The 25,054-nt window shown below is 46.6% G+C and overlaps 1 protein-coding gene across 1 annotated transcript; it reads left to right on the top strand.

Moving 5' to 3' along the window:
- The first annotated feature begins 13,089 nt into the window (after positions 1-13,089).
- On the top strand, positions 13,090-22,172 carry LOC129327094 (zinc finger protein 664-like). The gene is made up of 4 exons (XM_054975530.1): positions 13,090-13,116; positions 13,824-13,950; positions 14,511-14,603; positions 19,688-22,172. The coding sequence occupies exons 1-4, from the start codon at positions 13,102-13,104 to the stop codon at positions 20,611-20,613; spliced, it is 1,161 nt and encodes a 386-aa protein (XP_054831505.1). The 5' UTR covers positions 13,090-13,101; the 3' UTR covers positions 20,614-22,172.
- Positions 22,173-25,054: the final 2,882 nt, after the last annotated feature.

Genomic DNA, 25,054 nt, shown 5'->3' with positions numbered 1-25,054 from the left:
GACTTAACTACCTTTTTACATCCCAGCCCATTTAAACCTGAGTTCCCTTTGTTTCGGGGCAGTCCTCTACCATGGTTCTCAGAGTCAACATTATCTGCTAATTTCAGGCTTCAAAGGAAATTATTTCCTATGCTAGTATTTGTTTGGGACAAAAGCCAGCCATGACAGCAGCTAGTCTTGATATGAGTAACTCAAATCCAATGACAATGTTTTTTGCTTGTCGGAACTCAGATACAGGAGACAACTTTTGCTGTTACGGTGAACTGAGGAAGGAGATGAAATGGGTAGGACAGCAGGATTTGAGTCCAGTGGCACCTTAGAGACCAACAAGATTTTCGGGGCATAAGCTTTTGAGAGAGAGTTAGAGCTCCCTTCTTCAGATAGATTATATTGACGTACACTATGTAATCTGCCTTCGGTCTGGGTGAGAAATGTGGGCAATAAAATCAATTAGACATTGTCTTTAAAATCCCCTGAACCACAAACCACGACCATTTCTTTATGTTTTTAGCCAGTAAGGACATTTTCCTTTATGATGAACCTTCTTGCCAAATCGTACCCAGACACCTCACTTTGCATTCTGTCAATTTTAGTTAGCATTTTATTTCCTTTCAGACCGTGATCAACGCTACTTCTCCCCCTGGCCTTTTGGTCTCTGGGTCCAAAAGCGAGGTGGAGTTGCTTTTTCATGGACCTTTCCTAGATTCTAGCAGGTCGTGTGACACTGGATGACTGCCGGGGTCCTGGCATAACACAGTCTCCTGAAAGTGACATCCGTGACCCCACTGTCCTCGTTTTGTAGGAAGGACCTGTTTTGGAGGGCTTGGGTGGACTTTTCCCCCCCTCTCTCTCTCAGTTCTGAACTGGATGGGTTTGCGTTTGGGGATGATTTCTGTTGAGTTTTTATCTGTCTTACCTTGATGAATTTAATGATGCCTCAAACTATAGAAAGATGGAATATATATTTGTAAACAAAGGCATTATGTGTAAAAATAAAGAAGGTCTGACATGAAGTAAAGGGAGTTTGTGAGATACTCCTTCTCCCTCAAATATCCAGGACACAAAATGGGGGATCAAAGTATAGGTGTCTCTTATCCTGAAGTAACTTTGCTCACCCCTCACATCTCCTGACTTCTTCGCAGGTGGGAATGTCACCTGCTGTTTACAACAAAACATACACACGATCTTGCTGTGTATGGCTACTGCAGCCTCCTTGGAATTCCCCTGTATCCTCCACCTCTTAGAATCTGCCACACACATACTGTAAGATTCTCACTTTTCCTTCCCTCCGAGCACACACTAGCTTCTTCACAGATTACATTCGTAGGCAGGCCTCTGTGTAGCTGTCCTGAAGCAACAAAGTGGAGGGACTTGGCTTCTGTGTACTGTGTGTTGGTCCTCCAAGTTGGACACTTTGTGAAACAGGAACCTGGAGCACATTAACCTTCAGTCTGATCCAACTGGCCTTACATTTGGAATATCATTAGACGTCTCCACAATGTTAACAAGAAAACACTGCTCCCCAAAAAGGTTACAGTCCATCAGTTGTCAACAGGAGGAGAAGCTCTATGTGTCCCATATAGTTTCTCCTATGTGGGAATGGTGATTAGCTGTTAAGTTGCCCTTCTGACTGAAGCTCTTTCTGTACCCTTAGCATTTATATGTTTTCACCCCTCTGTGAGCATTTTGATGGGTTGTAAGGATGGCTTTCATTCCAAATTTTTTTTCATTGTCTAAATATTTATGCGGTTTCCCCTCGTGTGGATTTTTGATGGGTTGTCTGGCCTTATGACCGAAGCTCTTTCTATGCTCTGAGCACTTATGTGGTTTCTCTCTTCTATAGATTCCTTGATGGGTAGTGAAGTACTCTTTCTGACTGAAGCTCTTTCCACACATTGAGCATTTATATGGTTTCTTCCCTGAATGGACTCTTGGATGGGACATAATGTTACTATTCCAAGACAATCTCTTTCCACCCGCTAAGCATTTATATGATTTCTCTTCCATGTGGGTTCTTTGATGAGAAGCAAGTTACCTACAAACACTGAAGCTCTTTCCACACTCTGAGCATTTATATGGTTTCTCTCCTGAATGGATTCTTAGATGGTACTTAAGGTTACTATTTCAAGATAAGCTCTTTCCACACTGTAAGCATGTATGCAATTTCACTCAGGCCCTTTGAGAAATTGGAAGGGATTGAACTCTTACAGGTTCTGGGAGCAAAGAATTACACCATTCTGGAGCCACCACCCTAAAGGCCATGCTCTGTGCTGAAAGCAATCCCGTGCCAGGAAACACTTGTACTGAGAGCATGGCTTGGTTGAGTGATCCTAATTCATGGAGGAACAAGTGCTTTGGGGGAAGGGAACAAGTGGAGGAGTCATGGAGGAACAAGTGCTTTGGGGGAAGGGAATAAATAATAAATCATATCATCAATAAAATGAATAAATGTTTGCGTTCTGTTCTTCAGCTCTTCCTACATACAAATACACTGCTTCTTTGTAAAATTCAAAGTGCTGGTTAAAGCTTTCTAACATGGGAAGGAAGCTCAAAGATAGAAATTCTCAGGAGCTGAAATGCCCCCCGTCAATCCTTATCCAGAGAACCAGCATTTCTGTCACCATCATAAGAACATAAGCAAAGCCATGTTGGATCAGGCCAGTGGCCCATCCAGTCCAACATTCTGTCACACACAGTGGCTAGAAATCCAGTGCTATCTAAAGGACTGTCAGTGAGGCCAGGACACCAGAAGCCCTCCCACTGCCTGCCTTCCAGCACCAAGACAACAGAGCACCACCTCCCCACAAAGAGAATACCATCTATCTCCTGTGGCTAATAGCCACTGATGGACCTCTGCTCCATATATTTGTCCAGTCCCCTCTTGAAGCTGGCAATGCTTGTAGCTGCCACCACCTCCTGTGGCAACGAATTCCATGTGTTTATCACCCTTTGTGTAAAGTAGTATTTTCTTCTATCTGTTCTAACCCGACTGCTCAATAATTTCATAGAGTGCCCACGAGTTCTTGTATTGTGAGAAAGGGAGAAAAACACATCTTTCTCTACCTTCTCTAACCCGTGCATTATCTTGTAAACCTCTATCATGTCTCCCCTCAGTCGTCTTTTCTCCAGGCTAAAGAGCCCCAAGCGCCTCAATCTTTCCTCATAGGGAAAGTGTTCCAACCCTTTAATCATTTTAGTTGCCCTTCTCTGTACTTTTTCCAGTGCTATGATATCTTTTTTAAGGTGTGGCGACCAGAACTGTACACAGTACTCCAAATGAGGCCTCACCATCGATTTATACAGAGGCATTATGATACCGGCTGATTTGTTTTCAATCCCTTTCCTAATAACCCCTAGCATAGCATTAGCTTTTTTTATGGCAGTCGCACACTGTGCTGACGTTTTTAGTGAGTTATCTATCATGACTCCAAGATCTCTCTCTTGGTCAGTCTCCGCCAGTTCAGACCCCATCAACTTGTATTTATATTTTGGATTTTTGGTTCCAATGTGCATTACTTTGCGCTTGGCTACATTGAACCTCATTTGCCACATGGATGCCCACTCTTCTAGCCTCGACAGATCCCTTTGGAGTGCCTCACAATCCTCTCTGGCTTTCACCACCCTGAACAATTTCGTGTCATCTGCAAATTTAGCCACTTCACTGCTTAATCCCAATTCCAAATCATTAATAAACAAGTTAAAAAGCATTGGACCCAATACCGACCCCTGTGGCACCCCACTGCTCACCACCCTCCACTGTGAGAAGTGCCCGTTTATACTCTCTGTTTCCTATTAATTAGCCAGTTTTTGATCCACAAGAGGACTTGGCCCTTTATCCCATAGCTACTGAGCTTACTTAGGAGCCTTTGATGAGGAACTTTGTCAAAAGCTTTCTGGAAGTCAAGATAAACAATATCTATCGGGTCTCCCTTGTCCACTTGTTTGTTCACTCCCTCAAAAAACTCTAACAGATTGGTGAGACAAGATCTTCCCTTACAGAACCCATGCTGAGTTTTCCTCATCAGCTTTTGGTCATCAATGTGCCCACTAATTTTATTTTTGATAATAGTTTCCACCAACTTACCCGGTATTGACGTCAGACTGACTGGCCTGTAATTTCCCGGATCTCCCCTGGAACCTTTTTTAAAGATGGGGACAACATTAGCTACCTTCCAGTCCTCAGGAACAGATGCGGAGTTTAATGACAGATTACATTTTTGTGAGGAGATCTACAAGTTCACACTTGAGTTCTTTCAGAACTCTTGGATGTATGCCATCTGGGCCCGGTGATTTATCAGTTTTTAAATTATCTAGCAGTTGCATAACCTCCTCTCTCGTCACCTCAATGTGACTCAGGTCTTTCAAAACCCCTCCCAAAGTCAGTGCTTCCGGAGTGGGCATGCACTTCTTATCTTCCACAGTGAAGAACGCATTCAGCTTCTCGGCCATTTCCCTATCACCCTTTAGTAATCCTTTTACGCCTTGGTCATCCAAGGGCCCCACTGCCTCCCTAGCTGGTTTCCTACTTCTAATATATTTAAAGAATTGTTTATTGTTTTTCTTTATGTTCTTTGCAATATGCTCCTCATATTCCCTTTTTGCCTGTCTGATCACAGACTTGCACTTTTTTTGCCACAGCTTATGCTCCTTTTTATCAACCTCACTCCGACTAGTTTTCCACTGCCTAAAAGAATCCTTTTTACCTTTTACAGCTTTTACAGCTTTTACCCTTTTACAGCTACATCCTGTGCAGTCCCGCAGATGAGCTGCTCCTGGCTGGGGACAGGGAGGTTTTTCTGCCTCTTCAGATAGCCTTTTAAACAGCAGAGAATAATGAGGAGAAGAGAGGATGAGGACAGGAAAAGTTCAGTAGTAGGCCTAGGCCTACTAGGGAAGAATGGGAGAGAAGGGAATGTTTCACACATTAATTCCTGGAAAGGGGGCACTTGGAGAAAGAGTTTTAGGATCGTCTTTCACATTTTCTGCCCTTTGCACCTCCCAGGATGAGTCCGCCTCACCTACCCTTGCTGCTTCTCAGCCTCCTCAGACTGAGGAGGAAGCCTTCTGCCAGGGACACTGCCTACGAACTGGTCTCTGGCCCACATTCTCTGACCCAGTTTTCCATTTCCTGGGGCAGGACAGCCAGGAACTGCTCCAGGTTCACCCAGTCCAGCATCTCCTTCTTGCTGGGCCTCTCTGAGTTCAGCTCCTGGAGGCAAAGATGGTGGAGTCGGCTGCAAGCCTCTCGGGGCCCCTCAGCCTCTTGGTAGCAGAAATGCCTGAAGTGTTGGCGCTGGGCTTCGGAGCTGGCGGTGTCTTCAGCCAGGATCTTTCCTACAATTCTTTCCCAGAATCCTCCATTCTTCCCACCTTCTATCTTGGCCCAGTCCACTTTTGACAAGGCCAAAGGATCTCTTTGCCAGGGCCAAGACTTGAGGAGAAGCAAGAGACTGCGAGGGGAGGGTCTGTTCGCTTGGGGGCTCCCATCTGAAGATCTGACAATACAAAATCACTGAATTAGATTTAGTTAGTAAGTGCAAGATTATTTTCTCCCCTTCCCCAGGCTTAGAGTGACCTGGAATGCCTCTTGTGTCTTGCGTATCTCACCCCTTACAGATATTGATTGGCTCAGCATTCCTTTTTGATAAGCTTATCCTGTACTAGATTTTATATTTTTCCTATTAAAACAACACTTGAGAGTGACCCCCCACCCAGTCAAATGAATTGATTACACTTTTCATTGGGTATCATTCTAAACAGGCCTCTCTTTGTAACATCTTCCCCCCCCCCCACCTTTGTTGTTTGCTCCTGAATGGATGTATTCCTCATGCAACTGATGAAGGAAACACTTAAGTAGCTGATTCTAGTTGGAGGGGGCACCTGAAATGAATTCCTGCCCTGAAGTCATAGCTGACTTATGGCAACCACTGGTGAGGTTTTCATGGCAAGAGACTAACAGAGGTGGTTTGCCATTGCCTGCCTCTGCAACCCTGGTCTTCTTTGGAGATCTCCCATCCAATTACTAACCAAGGCCTTCCCTGCTGGGAATGCAGTAAGGGTCACTGTGTGGGGATGGCGGGAGTTAACTGTGAATTTCCCGCATTGTGCACGGGGTTGGACTAGATGACCCTAGAGGTCCTTTCCAACTCTATGATTCTATGCTTAACTTCTGACATCTGATGAGATCAGGCTCTCCTGGGATATCCAGCCCAGGGGTGGGAGGGGGGCACCTGGACTCCTGTTTTATTTCTCTCGTTGTGGACTGCCTGCTCTGCTTAAGGAAACCTCTTTGACTGAACCCAGGTTCAGCATCTTCAGATTCAGTAGAACAGATCCAGAACTGTCTTGCCAGAGAAGTTCCCTAGTTGGTGTGTGTGGGGGGGGGCGTGGTGAGGCCGCTAATGGAGGAAAACTGGATGGGTGAGCTAGGAACACAGAGGGGACCTCTCCTGGAAATTTGGGTTGTGGATCAAGGGGACAGTGGGTTTGAGGAGGGAAGGGACCTCAGTGGAGTATCAAGCCAAAAAGTCCACCCTCCAAAGCAGCTATTTTTTGCCATGGGAACTGGTCTGTCATCTGGACACATCAGTTGTCATTTTGGGAGATCTCCAGGCTGCACCTGGAGGTTGGCACGTCTGCTCACCAACAGAGAGAGCCAGACATTCAGGAGGACTTTCTACTCAGATTATAAGGCTGTGTCATAAGAAATAGCTAAATGAGATACCTTGGTAAGGGACAGGGGACTATAGACTAGGTTAGTGAGTACTGTCTGTTCCTACTGGGTAGTTCTGCATTGCTAAAGATGTCATGTTAATTATGCTTTAATTCAGAAAGGTTTCCTTTATGGCTGATTCCGCACACGTTGGATAATGCACTTTCAATGCACTTTATCAGTCGTTTGAGGTGGATTTTTTGTTCCACACACGAAAAAATCCATTCCAAATGATCTATAAAGAGGATTGGAAGTGCATTATCCAGCCAATGTGTTCAGCTTTATGCTACTTTTCACATTTGCAACTACCCTACCCTAGTGTATCTGTTTTCATGGAATGCCCTAACTGTTGCTCAGATGGTATTTTTGCTCTGGGGATGTCCTAGCTACTGATTATATTGTGTTCAAGGGTTGTTGTGGGTTTTCCGGGCTGTATTGCCGTGGTCTTGGCATTGTAGTTCCTGACGTTTCGCCAGCAGCTGTGGCTGGCATCTTCAGAGGTGTAGCACCAAAAGACAGAGATCTCTCAGTGTCACAGAGAGATGGGTGGTACAATATGTGGGGAACTCCAAGGGCACGATCCCATGTCTGAGTGTGCATGGAAGGGGGTTCTGAATCTTCCTTTCCTCACCCCTCTTTGAGATTCTCTGACTTTTAAGCCTGAGATGCAATCTCGCCATGAGAGGGGGGGGGGTTGCCAGCTCCAAGTTGGAAAATTCCTGGAGATCTGAGGGGAGAAACCTGGAGAAAGTAGGGTTTGGGGAGGGAAAAGACCGTGGCATGGCATGATTCCATAGAGTCTAACCCCCAAAGTAGCCATTTTCTCCAGGTGAATTGATCTCTGTGGCCAGGTGTAATTCTGGGAGATCTCCAGCCATTACCTGGAGGCTGTATGAAAGGGTACTACTGATGTCTTTAAATACCATGTGGGTGGATAGGAAGTGTGCAGAGGAAGATACTGCTGCCGCTTCCCAGGAAGGGAGAAAATGCGTGCTTTAAAATACTTTCATTATAAATGTAACAGGTTAGTGGTATGGTTGCCTATGTATACATTGTTATATATCTTGTGGCATTAGCCTTGAGCAGTTTAAGTTGGAATCTATTTATATTACAGCTTTGAATTAACCTATGAAAATACCCTATGAGAATACACCTGATGTGTATGCAACAGCTGTGAACCACGCCCCTGATGAAGTGAGGGGATGAAAACTGTCACACAGCCGGCCCCCGATCGGGCGTGGCCGCCACTATGAGCATGTCTGCTACTTCAAACAATTTTCTCTAGGAAGTCTTTGTGAAGATTCTACTGAAGGTTACTTTAAAGGAAAATACTACTTCCTGGACTCTCTTTATTGTTTCCTTCTGTACAAATGTTTGCTATTTGAGTATATTATAGATTAGTAGCAATTTGCAATTGAAAATTATATACAATTATATATAACTATTTATTTACTTGTGCTCCCATGAGGTTTTCTCTCTTTTCTTTGCGTTGCTTGGTACAGGAGCAGCCTTTCCTTGTGCTTATGATGCTATTACCTGGAGGCTGGCAACCCTAGAGACAGAAGCAATTCAGGCTTTGCTTTGGATGAGAGCTGATTTAAAAAAAAAAAAAATGCTGCCGCCCCCATCAAAGGAGGTCTCACTGCTCTTCCCAGTTGCGCCACTGAAATTTTCTTTTGTTGCGGTGCCTTTTAGTATTTAAATAGTTAAGGCAGCCAAGGGGGCAAAGGGGGACCTCACTAGAGAGCGCACCTGCCTGCCTGCCTTTCGCCTCCACCCACGCGATTGGCCAATGAACGGTCTTTGCATTTTTGTAGGGGGAAGTGGGGTTGTTAGAGCTCTTGCAGAATCCGTTATGGGCAGTACATTGGAATTTTTTCTTGTTTGAAATGAACAGGTTGATGAAGCAAGCCAGGAAATGCTGGAAGATGCCAGAAGCGTTTTAGCAAATGAAGAGCAGCTTGCAAACCTAGTAGAAGCTCCTGGCCTTAACGCACCCTTCCTCTCTGAGAGCGGGACCACAAGTGACACCTGACACAGGTTGGACACTTGCCAGCTTCCCTCCAGTTTTGATGGGAAATGTAGGCAGCTTGGCGGAATGTTGGACAAGTGACAGTTGAAAAGTCCATTGGACAGCAGTCAGAGAGTCAAGCTGCAAGACCAGGATGCCTACATTTCCCATCAAAACTTGAGGGAAGCTGACTAGTGTCCAACCTGTGTCAGGCGTCACTTGTGGTCCCGCTCTCAGTCTCCAAGCAGGGTCCAGCCCGCGCTTTGCCATGATTCTCTTCTTTTAGGTTCTGACTTTCCCCTCCCCAGACAGAACTAAGAGCGAACTGGCAGGAGAGGTTGCCTTTTGCTGGGGGCGAGGTGGGTGGGTGGGTCTTGTTTATTTATTTATAGTCGGCCTTTCTCAGTGAGACTCAAGGTGGATTAAGTTGTGTGAGTCACTACAGTCAATTTCAATAAACAATGCAATAAGATCTATAAATGCAAATTTGCAAGATTTAAAACCAGCAAGAATCTGATACAGAGCTGGAAAAAAAAGGCTAAAACAGCCTAAGGGATTCTGACATATTAAACAACAGAGAAACCACCCACCAGAATTGTACTTAACAACGGATAGCAGTGAAGTCTATTTCTCTCCCCCATCCCCCACCCCACAGCAGGGGAGAGCCCATCACTCAACTGGGACTTCTCCCCATGCAGTCCTGAATGGGACCAGAATTACCTCTGCAGAAAACTGGTAGCCCCCCAAAAGGCCACAGATGTAGGAAAGCTGCAGCACAATTATGAGGGACTAGAAACAAAGCTCGTTGTGGGGAAAAATACAACGGGCTCTAGAAAGGGGAGAGCGGGCAGGCAGGAATTCCCTCCTCCTCCGTAACTGATCCTGGCTGGTGAAGGAAGGGGGTGGACATAGCCACCTGCTCCCATCAACTGAAGGGGTGGTGGGCTTTGCTACCTGCTGCATGCCTGATACAGGTCGGGTAAAGGGGGGCAGGCATTGCCACCGGCTCCGCTCCTGATCCCAGCCAGGTGAAGGGAAAATAGGCATTGCCTTCTACTCTGCGCCTGATTATGGCTGGGTGAAGGGGGGCAGGCATTGCTGCCTGCTCCAAGCCTGATCCTAGCTGGGTGAAGGAGAGGGCATTGCCACCTGTTCCCTGCTGGGCGAAGGGAGGAGCGGGAATTACTTCCTGCTCCTTGCCTGATCCTGACAGGTAAAGGCAGAGAGTGGGCTTTGCTACGTGCAAAGGGGGCAGACATTGCTGCCTGCAACAAGCCTGATCCTAGCTGGGTGAAGGGGGTGCGAGCATTGCCACCTCCGCTCCTGATTCCGGCAAGTTGAAAGGGGGGGGGCGGAGATTGCTGCCTCCTTGGTGCCTGATTCTGACAGGGTGAAGATGGGGTGGGCATTGCCACCTGCTCAGTGCCTTATTCCAGTAGGCTGAAGGGGGCGGGCATTGCCATCTGCTCTGTGCCTGATCCCACCTGGATGAAGGGGGGCCATGGCAACCTTCTCTGCTCCTAATACTAGCTGGGTTAAGGCGGAGAGTAGGCATAGCCACCTGCTCCGCTCCTGATCCCAGCTGGGCGAAGGTGAGTTGGCATTGACACCTGCTTCACTCCTAATACCAGCTAGGTTAAGGTGGGGGTGGGCATTGCCCCCCCCTGCTCTGCTCCTAATACCAGCTGGGCTAAGGCAGGGTCGAGCATTGCCACCTGCTCCACTCCTGATCCCAGGTGACTTAAGGGGGTGTGCATTGCCACCTGCTGTGCTCCTAATATCAGCTGGGTTAAGGCGGGGGTGGGCATTGCCACTTGTTCCGCTCCTAATGGCAGTTGTGATAAGGCAGGGGAGGGCATTGCCACCTGCTTCACTCCTAATAGCAGCTGGGTTAAGGTGGGGGTGGACATTGCCCCCTGCTCCACTCCTAATACCAGCTGGGTTAAGGCAGGGTCGGGCATTGCCACCTGCTCCACTCCTGATCCCAGCTGACTTAAGGGGGCAATGCTCAACCCTTAAAATGTGGTTTCAAGGCATGGATCAATCATGCACCCACCACACTGCAGCACTGCCACGGCACAAAAATGTGGTTCAAAAGCACGGATCCTCTGGATTTTTAAATGGCACCACCCATCAGTCATCATGCAATCAAATATCATGTTCGCTGTCACAGATTGCACCCAAAATCTCATGTACCCACCACTTCCAAGAGCTGCCACGGTGTAAAAACAGGATTGCAGGGAATGGATCCTCTTGGATCTTCTGGATTTTTACTTGGTGTCAAACTCACCATACAATCCAATATCATTTCCATAGCCACAGATAGGACCACAAAAATCATGCCACTACTGGTTCGCAAGCATGTCACAGTCCAAAAACATTGTTCCAAGGCAAGGATTCTCATGGATCCTTTGTGCCGTGGCTTTGCCATGAAGTGGTGTGTGGTGTGTGGAAAAGTCCGCTGGACAGCAATTTCCTCCTCTCTGCAAAGCCAGGAGGCCCCTGCACCAAAATTCCGGAGTTCTCGGCAAACCAGGAAAGTTTGGATTTTCTCTATTTTACCCTCACAGCATCCATTCCCCTGCCTCCATGGCAGCCATTTCCTCTCCTGCAAAAGGCCCCGTGGATTTTATTTTTAAAATGGCTGTTGATTATTCTTATAACAATGTTTCTGTCAGGTTCTTAGAATTCCCAATTTGCTTTTTTTTTAAAAAAAAACTAACCCTTCCTCTGCAGAGATCAGCCTTTCTCCTCATATCTTCACAACAAGGGGGGCTAGAAACGTACCTGTTTTAAAAGGCGGAAGATGGGATTCAAAGAACTTGATTCACATCCTGGTATGACGTTATGACAGTGTAGTTATATCAGTCCAGTACCCAAGTTTTAAAACAAGGGGGAGAAAAAAATCAGTGACACGGAAGGGTTAGGGGGTGGTGGGCACTACTGGAAGAGGGGGCAGGGAAATTACAGGAAACCTGCCTTGTGGAAGCCCCATTGCTGTTGCTGCCCTGTATTGGCGGCTGCAGCTGCGACAAGCCTGGCCTCGTGTGGAAAACGCCTTAGATGGTCCCCCTTCCTCTCCACTGCTCCTCCGTTACTCTACTTGGCTGCCCTGGTCCGTCTCCCGTAACTTCTTGGCTGCTTTTCTCATCTACTGGGTGTGTGTGAAGGGGACTTCTCCCTCCAACCTCCCACAGATTATCATCCGTGGGTGCAGGATGTCTTTGGGGTCAGCAGACAAGAGAAACATCCCCCGTCTGGCACATGGATAAACCAGAGTTTCAGACCAATTCCGCATGTCAAGCAGAATGAGCTGGCAGAGACGTGAGGGGGTGGAGGGGATGGCAATTTCAGGCACTTCCCCTGCTTTCTCCACACATGCCTTCAAATCGGCTTGAGACTGTGCAAGGAAGAACACATTTTGGGATGCCTCCCTCTGCTAAAATCCTATCACAGAAAAGTGTCATGGCAAGCAGAGAGAGAGAGAGCAGAATCTTTTCCCCTGAAGGGCTAGTTTTCTCTGTGTGGGGAGATTTCAGTTCCCAGCTGGCATCTCCCACCTGCCGCCTCGCCTCAGGCAGGCCATCCCATCACCTCAGGGCTCAGCCACCTCATTTCCATTGCCTCCTACTAGTTGTGTGTGGAACAGGCCAGAGGGTCTTGTCCTCCCTCAGAGGGGAGGAGGGTGGCTTCTGGCTGGGTCAGGGACTCAGCGCCCAGGAAAGGATTTGGCAAGGTTGCTGTGAAACATGGCCGGGGGGGGGGAGGGGGACAGATTGATAAGGAAGATGGACCCTTCCCCCATATGGAATGGCTGGGGAGGGGGGCGGGGAGATATTGGGTCTTTAGATCTCATTTGCACATTTGTTGCTTTACGTATATGCTATAATGTACTGTCTATTCCTTTAAGAAAGATCCTACTGGGTAGTTCTAGGTTATTAATATGTTGGTCTTAGATGGCTTATGCTCAATTTCAGCATTTCTTCTACTCTGCATTGGATTTTGGCTGATTTTATGTATGCAAATTTGTATTTATATTACCTATTGTATTGTTTGCTGAAATGTCTTTGATATTGACTGTACTGATCCCACACTATGTAATCCGCCTTGAGTCTCAATGAGAAAGGCGGGATATAAACGACATAAATAAAAATAAAATCGAAGACTCTGGAGTCTTCCTTGATCAAACCCAAGATATTGAATTGTGCCCTGAAGCAAATCCAGAGAGAGCTTCGCTGAAGGGACTGGCATAGAAATTGGTGTGCCGCAAAAATAGTTTCCCTCCATTTTTCTTTCTCACCCTCCCAGGAAGCAGCGGAAAGACGCCCTCGATAGTTTCTCTGCTTTCTCCTTTGTGTGTTGAAGGAAAAGTCCAGCCATGCAGCCGGCTCAGGTAAGGGAGATGTGCAGGGAACGGAGGGGTGCTTCCTCCTCCCTTGCAAGGATCAGAGGATCTGCTCTTTCCCCTTGGTCCTAGCGATGCAAGATGTCGAGGCTGCCTGCTTGGAAGGTGGGAAGGGGTCTCATCCTGTGTTGGGTTCCATGTTCAGATAAGAACACGAGACTGTGCCACAGATTTCCCATGGAAAAGTATTTGCCGCTCTACATGGATATCTCTGGCCTCTTCCCCACCAGGCTGCTGGCCCCTGTGAATGAAGAGAGCCCCAGTGGGCCTGGAATGTCCCCAAGGAAGACTTGGAGCGGGGAGGCAAAGGTCTCCATGAGGCTCTTCTCCCCTCCTCTTTGCTGCTGAGATTCTGCTTTGGTTTTACCATCCCTGGTTTTTCTTCTTATTTATTCCTGTTTTCAAAATCACCTCCTGCTTTGTTCACTGAACGGGCTCAAAGCTGCTATTCACACCCATTCTTCTTTTCTCTGCTTAACCCTCCCAACAACAGTCTTGTGAGGTAGCTTAGGCTGTGAAATTTGGATGGGACCAATGCCCCTGGGCAAGCTTGCATGGCACAGAGGGAATCCGAACTCAGTCCTCCCAGGTCCTAGTCTTTCACTCTAAACACTACGCCTCACCAACTTTTGGGGTTTTCTTTCTCATGGACCACCTTTCCAGCAATATAAAGATACTTTTTCTTCTCCTTCCAGGGTGGGGTGTCCTTTGAAGAGGTGGCTGTGCATTTCACCCAGGGGGAGTGGACCCTGCTGAGCCCAGCCCAGAGAGCCCTGTACAAGGAGGTCATGCTGGAGAATTTTGGGAACGTGGCCTCTCTGGGTGAGGATCCTCTTCTGCTGGGATCTCTTCTTCATGATGTGTGGACTGCTTTTAAGGAACTCCTTATTGAGGAAAGATGTGGTCAGGCAATCTGCTCTGGGCTCACTGGCTGATCTCTGCCACCATCCATGACTCTTCCTCTGATGTGGGAGGGGTTGTGGGTCCTTGTGGCGAAGGAGCCCTTCTGGCATTGCTGCGTCTGGACCACAAGAGAGGGTATCGGAAGAGGTGCCATGAACCTTGATCTGGAGAAGGTGGGAGGGCTAACCGCGGGCGGGGGTCCCTCCAGTCTGGGTCTTGTCTCATCTTGAGATGTGGCTATGGACGGAGCTCTGCTGGCTTCTCTTAGTTCTGACATAGTTCTCAGCTGGTATTTCCTTTTCAGCATGGCATGGAACAGGCACAGAACTTCCAGTGCCAAATATGGCCCCATAACATCCCACCCCTATTACTTGTCTGTTGTGTATTCCTGGAGGAGCAGTAGTCCTGGCTTGGAATTACTGAATGTATGTGCACAGAGAAGCATTATAATTTTGTGGATTTTTTTTCCCTGATAAAAGGACCTGAGATTGCCAAACCTGGCCTCGTATCCTGGCTGGAAGAAGAGGAAGAGCTGTTTCCCCGGATCTCTGATGAAGAGGAAGGATTGGCAGGTATCTGCTTTTAATCTGTTGCAGGAACTGTGTGTTGCTCGTACTTCCTTCCAAGGGCTGGTAGATTTGTATGGCCTTGTTTCTCCTTGGAGTTTGAGCTTCTTCTTCAAAGAGCTTGGTTGGCTTGTGATTTCATATTTCGCATTTATAGTCCGCCTTTCTCACCAAGATCCAAGGCGGATTACATACTGCAAGTAAACACAATGTAATCAATAGCAAGGACATTCACAGAGTAAAAACACAATTAGATCAACAGTTAGGAAATGCAATGGAAAAACAGATAGGATAGGGTATCATAGGCACAAATTTGACAACTAACATAAAGCCGAACATATAAATGAAATCTTTCTCAATTAAAGCATAATTAATCAACATGACATCTTCAGCAACATTGAACTACCCAGAGGACTATATGTACATCAGCAGACATTACCTAGTCTAGTCTACAGTCCCTGTCCCTTTCCAAGGTATCTCTTTCAGCTATTATTTATTTATGACACTGCCCTATAATCTGAGTAGAAAGCCCTTCTGAATAATTTGATCTTGCATGATTTATAATAACAAAGAGATCTGGAGCTTTCATGATGTCCTCAGACAAGCCATTCCTTAAGATGGAGGCTGCCACAGAGAAAGGACGAGTGCAGGCAGCTGTTGGTTTTACCAACTGCAGGGTGATATCTGCAGAAGGCCCTGTTCAGATGAATGAAGCTGAAATGCTGCTTGTAGATCCTGGCTGTATGAAAACAGGCCACTTCCTCCTCCCAAGTTGGATGACTTATGCCAAGTGCTTTCCACTCTGAGAGGCCGTGGCTCTCTGGCCATCCCTTAACTGGAGACTTGATCCTGGGATGCTGGGCCTGCAAAGCAATGCGTGGGCTTTTCCTCAGAGACATGACTCAAAGCAGCTGCAGACAGATCTCATATGAACACATCCTACCTCCTCCCCCAAGCACAGAGCCGTGTTGCCTGGCCCAGAGAGATGAGCCAGCAGGATGCCACAGCAGTGCAACATTCAGCACCTTGCAGCGGAAATCCCGGCTTTCCCAGCCAGTTTTAAACCCTAGTCAGGATTAATCTCTTCCACTTACAGCCGATGGCCTGTTGTCTGGAGCAGCCCATCAAGAGGCTGGTTTAGTTCCCTACCCAATCTGTAGTTTTAACAAGGAAAGAGCTGCTCTCAGAGACCCTGGCAGAGAGAAAGGTGGTGGGACAGAGCGGTGGCGGATTGCTTGGGAAGGGCAGCCAGGCTGGCCCAGAGCTGACTTGCATGTAGCACAGGCGCTGGGTGAACAGGGTGTTCTTGTGGAAGGCAGGAGTTTTTCTCCCTTCAGAGGTGATGCAAGATTGACAGCTGCTTCTACAAGAAGCAAGATTGACTCTTGCTTCTGCTGGGGACACTTGAGGTGAATGGTGAGAGTGAACTGTCACTTCTGTGGCTGGCTTCTCTTTTTGAATGTAAACTGGACTCTTAATTCCTGCTTTCTTCCAATGTAAAATTGAGGCTTTTGGTGCGTACAAAGACCTCATCTTACTATATAAAAGTAAGCGTATTCTAGACAACTCACTTCCTACCCTGGTGCCCCACTAGAGGGCACTGCTGGGGCAGGAAACCTAGGCTGAGATCAGGAATGGAGCAGGTGGCAATGACTGCTCCCTGCCTTCACCCAGCCAGGATCAGGAGGGAAGCAGGAGGCAATGCCCACCCGCCTTCATTCAGCCAGGATCAGGAACAGAGCAGGTGGCAATGCCCGCTCCCCACCTTCTCCTGACAGGGATCAGGAGCAGAGCAGGTGGCAATTCCTGCTTCTAGCCATCACCCTGCTGGGATCAGGAAAGAGCAGGAGGCAATGCCCGCCCGCGAGCCTTCATCCATCTGGGATCAGGCACGGATCAGGTGGCAATACCTGCCCTTTCACTTTCACCTAGCCAGGATCAGAAGCAGAGCAGATGGCAATGCCAGCCCCCCCTGCCTTCACTCAGCCAGGATCAGGAGTGAAGAAGGTGGCGAACCCTGCCCTTGACTTCACCCGGCCAAGATCAGGCATGGAGCAGATGGCAGTGCCCGCTCCCCACCTTCACCCGTCCGGGATTAGGAGCGGACCAGGTGGCAATGCCCACCCACTGCCTTCTTCCAGCCAGGATCAGGAGCGGACCTGGTGGCAATGCCCACTCCCTGCCTTCACATGGTTGGGATCACGAGCAGAGCAGGTGGCAATGCCTGCCCCTCACCTTTATTTGACCATGATCAGGCACGGAGCAGGTGGCAATGCCGGCTCCATGCCTTCACCGAGCTGAGATCAGGAGGCAATGCCCACCCCCACCTTCACCTGGCTGGAATCAGGAGCACAGATGGCATCAATGCCCACCCTCCTTCACTCGGCCAGGATCAGACGTGGAGCAGGTGACAATGCCCACCCTCCTTCACTCAGCTCTGATTGGACACAGAACAGATGGCAATTCCTACCCCCCTCATTCAGTCAGGATCAGGAGCAGAGCAGGTGGCAATGCCTCCCCCCACCTCAGCCCGCCAGGATCAAGAGGGTCAGTTGGCATTTCCCACCCACCCTGCCTTCACTTGTCCAGGATCAGGCGTGGAGGAGGAGGAGGGAATGCCTGCCTGCCCACTCTCCCCTTTCTAGAGCCCATTGTATTTTTTCTCACAATGGGCTTTATTGCTAGAGAGAAATATTTACCTTAAATGCTTAGTGTACAATGGACACACAAAAGAAACAAGAACTGAACACCACAGATGACAATATTTGTGCCCATGAAAATCAAGTATGGAAAAATGCATCTTATCTCCTCATGCTTTATTGGTCACTATGATGTGTTTGAAAAGAGAGGCACATCTGAGTTACTGGATCAAAGTTTGTTGTACATGTTAAAATCAGTCCAGTTACGTTCTTCATCTAACCACCATCTCTCATTTAGCCACGGGATCGCGTATCTCTATTCTCTTTTATGGTTGCTTTTGGCTGCCTTCTCAAGGCACGTTTTTCCCTAGAAGCCACACACACACACCGACTGGAAGCCCCCCTTCTAAAAACTAGTGCATCTCCTTCCTGGAAATTTCCTTGGGAAAATGAACCAGGGCAGAAATGCCACTGATTTCTCCTTTGCTTTAGGTGACTAGGCCAGAATTTTCTCTCTCCCTTGTCACTCTGCCAATAACTGTCCTAGTGAAATGCTATCTAGACCCTAAACCTTGGTATTGATGGGATTCCACACGGGGAGGGAATTTTGTGGTTTCCCTGTTGCTAAAGATAATGTGCAGCAGCCATGGGGCTTCCACTTGGCAGGTTTCCCTTCCCCAATTCTCCAGAAGTGGCCATTCCCCTCCCCTGGGCCTCCAAGGCTTTTGCAATTTTTTTTAAAAAAAAAACAGCACAAGAATATCCTAAGGTATAACAACTTCATAAAATGCCGGGTTCATATTGAGGCAGGAAGTCTCCATTGTTTATGTAACGAAATGGTTACTAAGGGTGAAATGAGTGCTGGTTGCGGTTAATCTGTCTTAAAGGGGGAAAAAATGTTCCCCATGGGGTTTAATGGGCTGTAGTGCCAGGGAGGGGCCTGCAGGAGTCTTGGTAGGGGACGCCCTTCTTCCTGGACTACAGCTCCCAGCTGCCCCGGGCCAAGAAAGTGCGGGAAAAATAAGGGGTGGAGCAGCCTCCACAGAAATACCCAGCCCATCCTGAGGGGAAGTAAGTCGCCTTCTTGGTTGAAGAAGGAGAGCCTCCTGCTGCTGGGTGAAACCCAGGTGCCTAGGCCCTAAATGTGGAGGGCCTGGGAGGCAGCAGAAAGGAAAGAAAGGGGGAACCTTCCCTCAGACCACCACCCTCTTAAGGTAGAGTAGGGAACAGTGTGGTAGGGAAAGCAGATGGCGGTTCTCTTCTGTTTAAGTTTCTGCCCTATGGGTTACGAAAGGGGGGGGTCTACCCCTATGTGTTGTGCCTTTACCTGCTTTCTGTGCAAGTGCTCTGTATATAGTTATTAAATTATACTTTTTGAATATAAAGAACCTTGTGTTGCTCTGACTACATAACCTCCCCCACTTGGCACGCTACAAGAAAGGAGGGAGCCCAGGAGAAACTGATAAGGGTAGACCTTGGTGGGTTGCCAATTCTCCAGGGCCCAACCAAAGATTGGGTAATTCACTTCCCAGTACGGAAATTCAGCTGGAGGGGTCTCACTGCCCCTCAGTCAGGCGGTGTACAAATCAGTGAGTGGTGGCAGCGATGGAGAGTGTGAGCCACGCCCACCAGGGATGGTCGGAGGCAGATAGCGGGGCTAGCAGGCTATTGACGGCGGCTCAGTTGCCCGGACTGAGAGCTAGCGCCCGTTCCTCCACAGTATACACTCTTTTTTTGTCATCTAGTGTTTCCTTCATTACCATAGAGATCGCTGCTCTGCCAGCTTAGTCATCTTGGAACTTAGAAGCGATTAAGAAAGTGAGGGGGAGAACTGGGTACAGCGTGTGAGCTTAACCCATGAGCATTCAAAGAGTGCAGGTGACCAAGAAGGTGGAAAAAAGGGAACCCTTTTATCTAGAAATAAGGTATATATCCAAAAATATTTTAAAATTATTAAATCGAAAAATGTTTAATTATACACACACGGATGTTACAGAAATCTTTCCTGTGATTAGGTACAATTCATTGAGGTGTAAAATGCACGTATACCAAAGCAAACAAAACGTATTTTGGCTGTATGGCCTTCTTCATGGTTAACATTTTTGTATACTACACTAACATATCATCCAAAATTATGCCTGAGCAAAACTTTGAACTACACGAACAAGATACCAGAGAGATATTTCAATGGAATGGGTAAATCCCACTGTATTGTTGTAATTGGTTTGGGCCATCAGAAATCAATTTTTAAATAATGGTTGGAAATGACCCACATGTCTTCTTCAGTCAGGTCATGAAAATTCATAGTCAATTATTATGTACAGCCATTGCATGGATCTCAATGCATCCACAGAGTGCAAACACAACCATTACAAAGCAAAGTAGAAAACTCTTGGCAACAATATGTGATAAAAGTGTCCTATGATCACACGAGGTTTCTCTTTCATTCAGCAGGTGGCATGTGGGAGTCAGCAAATGGAACATCTGAGCATCTAGACCTGGAAAAAGGGGATACATATTCACATGGAAAAGAGGAGGTTGAATATTGTGGTTCAATGAGGAAGAAGGAGAGAAAACACCTAGGTAAAAGGAGGAATAATTCTGGTCTTTCACAGGGTGATGACTGTCATGAAATTCCACTTCTTCAAAAAATGTACAAAGGAAATAATATAAATGATTATCCAGCAAGTGGAAAGAAAATTCCTAAAAAATCAGACATTAAAATGCATTTGAAAGACCATGAAAGAAAGAAAATATATAAATGCCTGAAGTGCAAAAAAAGCTTCAGTTATACTGGAAGCTTTATTTCCCAGCAAAGAATCCACTCAGGGAAGAAGCCACATAAATGCCTAGAGTGTGGAACAAGCTTCAATCAGAATGGAAACCTTCATTCCCATCAAATAAGTCAGACAAGGGAGAAACTATATAAATGTCTGGAGTTTGGGAAAAGCTTCAGTTGGAATGCAAACCTTATTTGTCATCAAAAAATTCACACAGGGGAGAAGCCATATAAATGCCAGGTGTGTGAGAAAAGCTTCCGTAGGAGTGAACACCTTAATTCCCATCTAAGAATTCACACAGGAGAGAAGCCATATAAATGCCTGGAGTGTGGGAAAAGTTTCAGTCAGAGTGCAAACCTTTCTTCCCACCAAAGAATTCACGCAGGTAAGAAACCTTATAAATGCCTGGGGTGTGGAAAAAGCTTCAGTCAGAGTGGACACCTTAAATCCCATCAAAGAATTCACACAGAGGAGAAGCCATATAGCTGCCTGGTCTGCGGGAAAAGCTTCAGAGTGGACACCTTAATTACCACAGAAGAGTTCACCCAGGTAAGAAACCTTATAAATGCCTGGAGTGTGGAAAAAGGTTCAAACTGAACAGGAACTTTAATTCCCATAGAAGAATACACACAGGGGAGAAGCCATAGGAATGTCTAGAATGTGGGAAAAGGTTCAGTCGGAGTGGACACCTTAATTCCCATAGATTTCACACAGGTAAGAAACCTTATAAATGCCTGGAGTGTGGAAAAGGCTTCTGTCAGAGAGGAGACCTTAATTCCGATTGAAGAATTCACACATGAGTGGAGCCATATAATTGCCAGGTGTATGGGAAAAGGTTCAGTCAGAGTGGGAACCTTACTCGTCATCAACAAATTGATGCAGGAGAGGAACCATAGAAATGTTTTGAGTGTTGAAGGACATTACATAAAATACATTTATGTTAAACCATTCTGTCTTACACATTCCTCCCTCCCTCCCTTCCTAATGATTGTTTGGAGGAAGCTAATTGTTCTTTTGCCCTGAACTGGATAGCCCAGGCAAACATATTCTGGTCAGATCTGAGAAGCTAAGCAAGGTTGGCCTTGGTTAGTGATTGGATAGGAGACCTCCAAGGAAGACCAGGGTCACTATGCAGAGGCAGGCAATTGCAAACCACCTTTCTTAGTCTCTTGCCTTTAAATCCCCACCAAGAGTCACCATAAGTCAGCTATGACTTGACAGCACTTTCTACCTCCATTCCCTTTATGAATATGCCACCTTAAACCATTCTGTTTGACACAGTCTGTGGGATGGTACAATTGCTGGACCCTTCCTGAGCACATCGGGCAGGCAAGTCTCCCAAGTGCCCAGGTCACTGCAGTTGCCAGGTCTGCATTTTATTATCTTCGGCAGATCGGGCAGCTTGTTCCTTACCTCTCGACTAGCAACCTAGCAACAGTGATGTAGGCAATGGTCACCTCCAGATTAGACTACTGTAACTCACTGTATGCAACGCTGCCTTTGAGGTTGATCCAGAAGTTAGCAGCTGGTCCAGAATACAGCAGCACATATCCTCACTGTGATATTAGACCACACACATTAGACCTGTTTTATGCCAGCTGTACTGGCTTCCAGTTGAGTTCCGGGTTAGGTTTAAAGTACTGACTACGATGTTCAAAGCCCTAAACGGACTGGGACCTGCAGAACTGCCTCTAGCCGTATGTTCCCTGGAGGGCTCTTGGTTCAGTCGATCAACATCTTCTGGTGGTCCCTGGCCCCGAGGACATTTGCCTAGCCACTAGGGCCAGGACATTTTCGGTCCTGGCACCGACCTGGTGGAACTCTCTCTCCCCCGAGATCGGTGCCCTCCTAGATGTTCCACCAGGCCTATAACGATAAGTGAGGTCTGGGTGGGCTACCTGGTCAGCATCTCTGCTGTGGCCTTGGTCCACTGCTTATTTGAAACATCTGTAACTTGGCCAGTCTTACCGTTTTTGATTGCTGAAGAAGTGTATTTTTTAAATATCTTCACTGCTACTGGATATGGTTTTATGGTTTTAAATTGTATTCTGTATTTTGTACTGTATGATTTATACTGTATTTAGTGTTGTTATAGATCCAGAGGAGTTAGCTGTGTTAGTCTGTAGTAGCAAAATAGAAAAGAGTCCAGTAGCAGTTTTAAGACTAACCAACTTTACTATAGCATCAGCTTTCGAGAATCACAGTTCTCTTCATCAGATGCATCTGACGAAGAGAACTGTGATTCTCGAAAGCTTATGCTACAGCAAAGTTGGTTAGTCTTAAAAGTGTTATTATAGTTTAACAATGTTGTCCCCCCCCGAGCCTGTTTGCAGGGCAGGCTGGTTAGAAATTCAAAAAATTAAATTGAATGTAAATGAAGTGGCAGCCGTAAGAGCCGCTGTCTCGATATGGGCAGCTATACAACTCACCCCTTGGCTTTGCTCAGATGAGCGAAGCTATTGCAGCAGAGCATATAGAGAGAGCTGGTCCTGTAGAGAGATGTGGACCCTGGGCCCTGAAAAGCTTTGTAGGTTAGAAGCAGCACCTGGAATGGAGCGTAAAAACTAATCAGTCGATTACGGAGAAATTGCGAAAAGTGTTTAATGTGCATTCTAGATGTGAAGCCTAATAATAGTTGACATGGCATTCCATACCCGCTGGATTTTCTCTCTTCAGTGGCAGATCCATGTGGAGTGTGTTAAAGTAGTTGAGCCTGTGGCATAATTCTCCTCCATTTTATTCTCACAACAACCCTTTGAGGTAGGTTAGGCTGAGAGTGATTCTGGCCCAAGATCACCCAGCATGCTTCTGTGACAGAGTCGAGATTTGAACCTGGTTTTCCCAGATTCTAGTCTGACAACCTAACTGCTACACCCCATTGGCTCTCAATCAAAGTGTTAATGTTCATCTCAAGTTGTGTTTTTTGTCTAAATAAACTTTGTCCTTGTTCATTTTAAAAAATGAAGCCTCTTTTGTCTGTCAGTTTTATCCCAGTGATTGTTCCAGGCTTGGGTGAATTTATACTCAGGCCCAGATCGTATCCCTTCAAACCCACTTTATATTTTTCTTTTGGATTTTGCACTGGGAGCAGTGGGATAGATGGAAAATGAAAACTGTGGTGGGACTCAGAAGGGGGAAAAACCTGTGTGTCAGGTGATGGCTGCTAGACCCTCCCAGATATCGACTATAGCTATTGATTCAATAACTAGGTTGTGGCATCCCTTGCTGCACTCTGTGATCTTGTGATTTGCAGGGCTTGTCTTGCAATATTTATCAATAATTTGAATACTGAATGAGCCGTTCTGCCTCCTGCTGAAAGAGCGGCGGCAGGAACTGATGAAGCACAAGAGTGACAATCTTTTTTAAGACAAAGGTTGGCAAAATTACATTTATAACAGTAGACATACCCCACGATTTTCCCAAATGGGGACCTGAAGGGCTTACAGCATTCTCCTAACCTCTGTGTCTTCCTCACAACAACCCTGTGAGGTTGGTTTGACTGAGATGGTGTGATTGTCCCAAGGCCATCGAGCAGGTTTCCATTTCAGAGGTGGGGTATGAACCTTGGTCCTAGACAGACACTCTAACCAGTTTACCCAACTGTCTCTGCTTGCTCAGGGAGGTTCTTAACTCCCTTTGTTTTGTAAAGGAGGATATATTTTCCACCTTCCATGTTGGGGCTACCTGTACCTCCCTGTCTTTGTATGAGTAAACCTTCACTTCCATTGCAAATATCACAGGAATGTTCCAATTCCCTTCATTTGCTTTGCGAGTCCTACCATTGTTTTGACGCTGGGGCCATTTTTGGTATGGGCGCAGCACAGGGTCTGGCAAAAGAAGTGTAAGTGAATAATTTGGCAGAGAATTGGAGGAGAGGATTGCTGAAAGCATCAAGATAAACAGTAAACATATCTTTCAATATATCCAGAGGATGAAACCAGCTAATGAAGCAGTTTGGCCTTTGGATGATCAAGGAATCAAAGGATTGCTAAAGGAAGATGGCAGAGCAGCGGAATGAATTTTGCCCACCGGTGTTCACTGTGAAAAGTGTAGGGCATGTACCCACACAACAGACTTCAGTCCAAGGAGCAAGGAACGTGTCTTCTCTGACCGGCCACAGCTCTCTGGGACCAGAGGCGCAGAAATGCCTTTTGCAGCACCTGAACTCCTTAAGTGGTGCTAGCAAGGATTGAACCCAGGACCTCCTCCATTCAGTACTGGTGCTCTGCCCCTGAGCCATGGCCCTGCCTCCAGGAATGTATGTACATCAAGCAGCCTTACACTGACTCAGCACATTGTCCTCTCAGGCTCCACACTGTTTGCCCTCTCCAACGTCTCCAGGAGGTATTGAAGGGAGATACTGGCTGCCAACCTGTTACCTGAAGTGGTCTCCTTGCATAAATATGATTTATGGGGGGAATTAGCTAGCAAGGAAGACGACTATACGAGAGGCGGTAACTGGAATCTATCACCTTTGTATACCAGGTCCCTTCCTATAATAAGACAAGCGAGTCTGGTGCTTAATACGAAACAATAACTTTTATTGAACACAAGAACTTCATGCGCATACACACCAATTACTGGGGGGAAATAATCACACACACACAAAGAGTCCTAGGAGATATAGCCAGAGGTTTGGGAATAGAGCAAGAGGGAATAATAGATACACAACTTCTTCTCTGCTGCCTCTCGTCATCATATGAGACCATATACACCGTTTCTTTAAAGGAATTTATTGCACTGAAGACCTTCTTGCATTGTTATACCATAAACTTATTGGGACTTTGGTGATTACTGTATAGACCTCTGGTCAATTCTAGGCACATAGCACTTTAATATTGCACAGGAATTCTTGTTGAATTATATTTGAATTACTTTATATGATGCTTTGCCCTTTGTAATCACCCACCCTGTATGTCTGTATATATTGTTTCTTTTGTTTAAGTTGACTGGAATATTGCTTTAAATTTGATTGATTTACAATAGAAACATTTATTAGTTAGATTTCACGGCCTGTTTGCTTTTTTTCGGTAATAGG

Source organism: Eublepharis macularius, chromosome 4 (assembly GCF_028583425.1).
Source record: "Eublepharis macularius isolate TG4126 chromosome 4, MPM_Emac_v1.0, whole genome shotgun sequence".
Lineage (NCBI taxonomy): Eukaryota > Metazoa > Chordata > Lepidosauria > Squamata > Eublepharidae > Eublepharis > Eublepharis macularius.
Note: the sequence above shows the minus strand (reverse complement) of the source record. Positions and strands in the feature narration are given on the sequence as shown.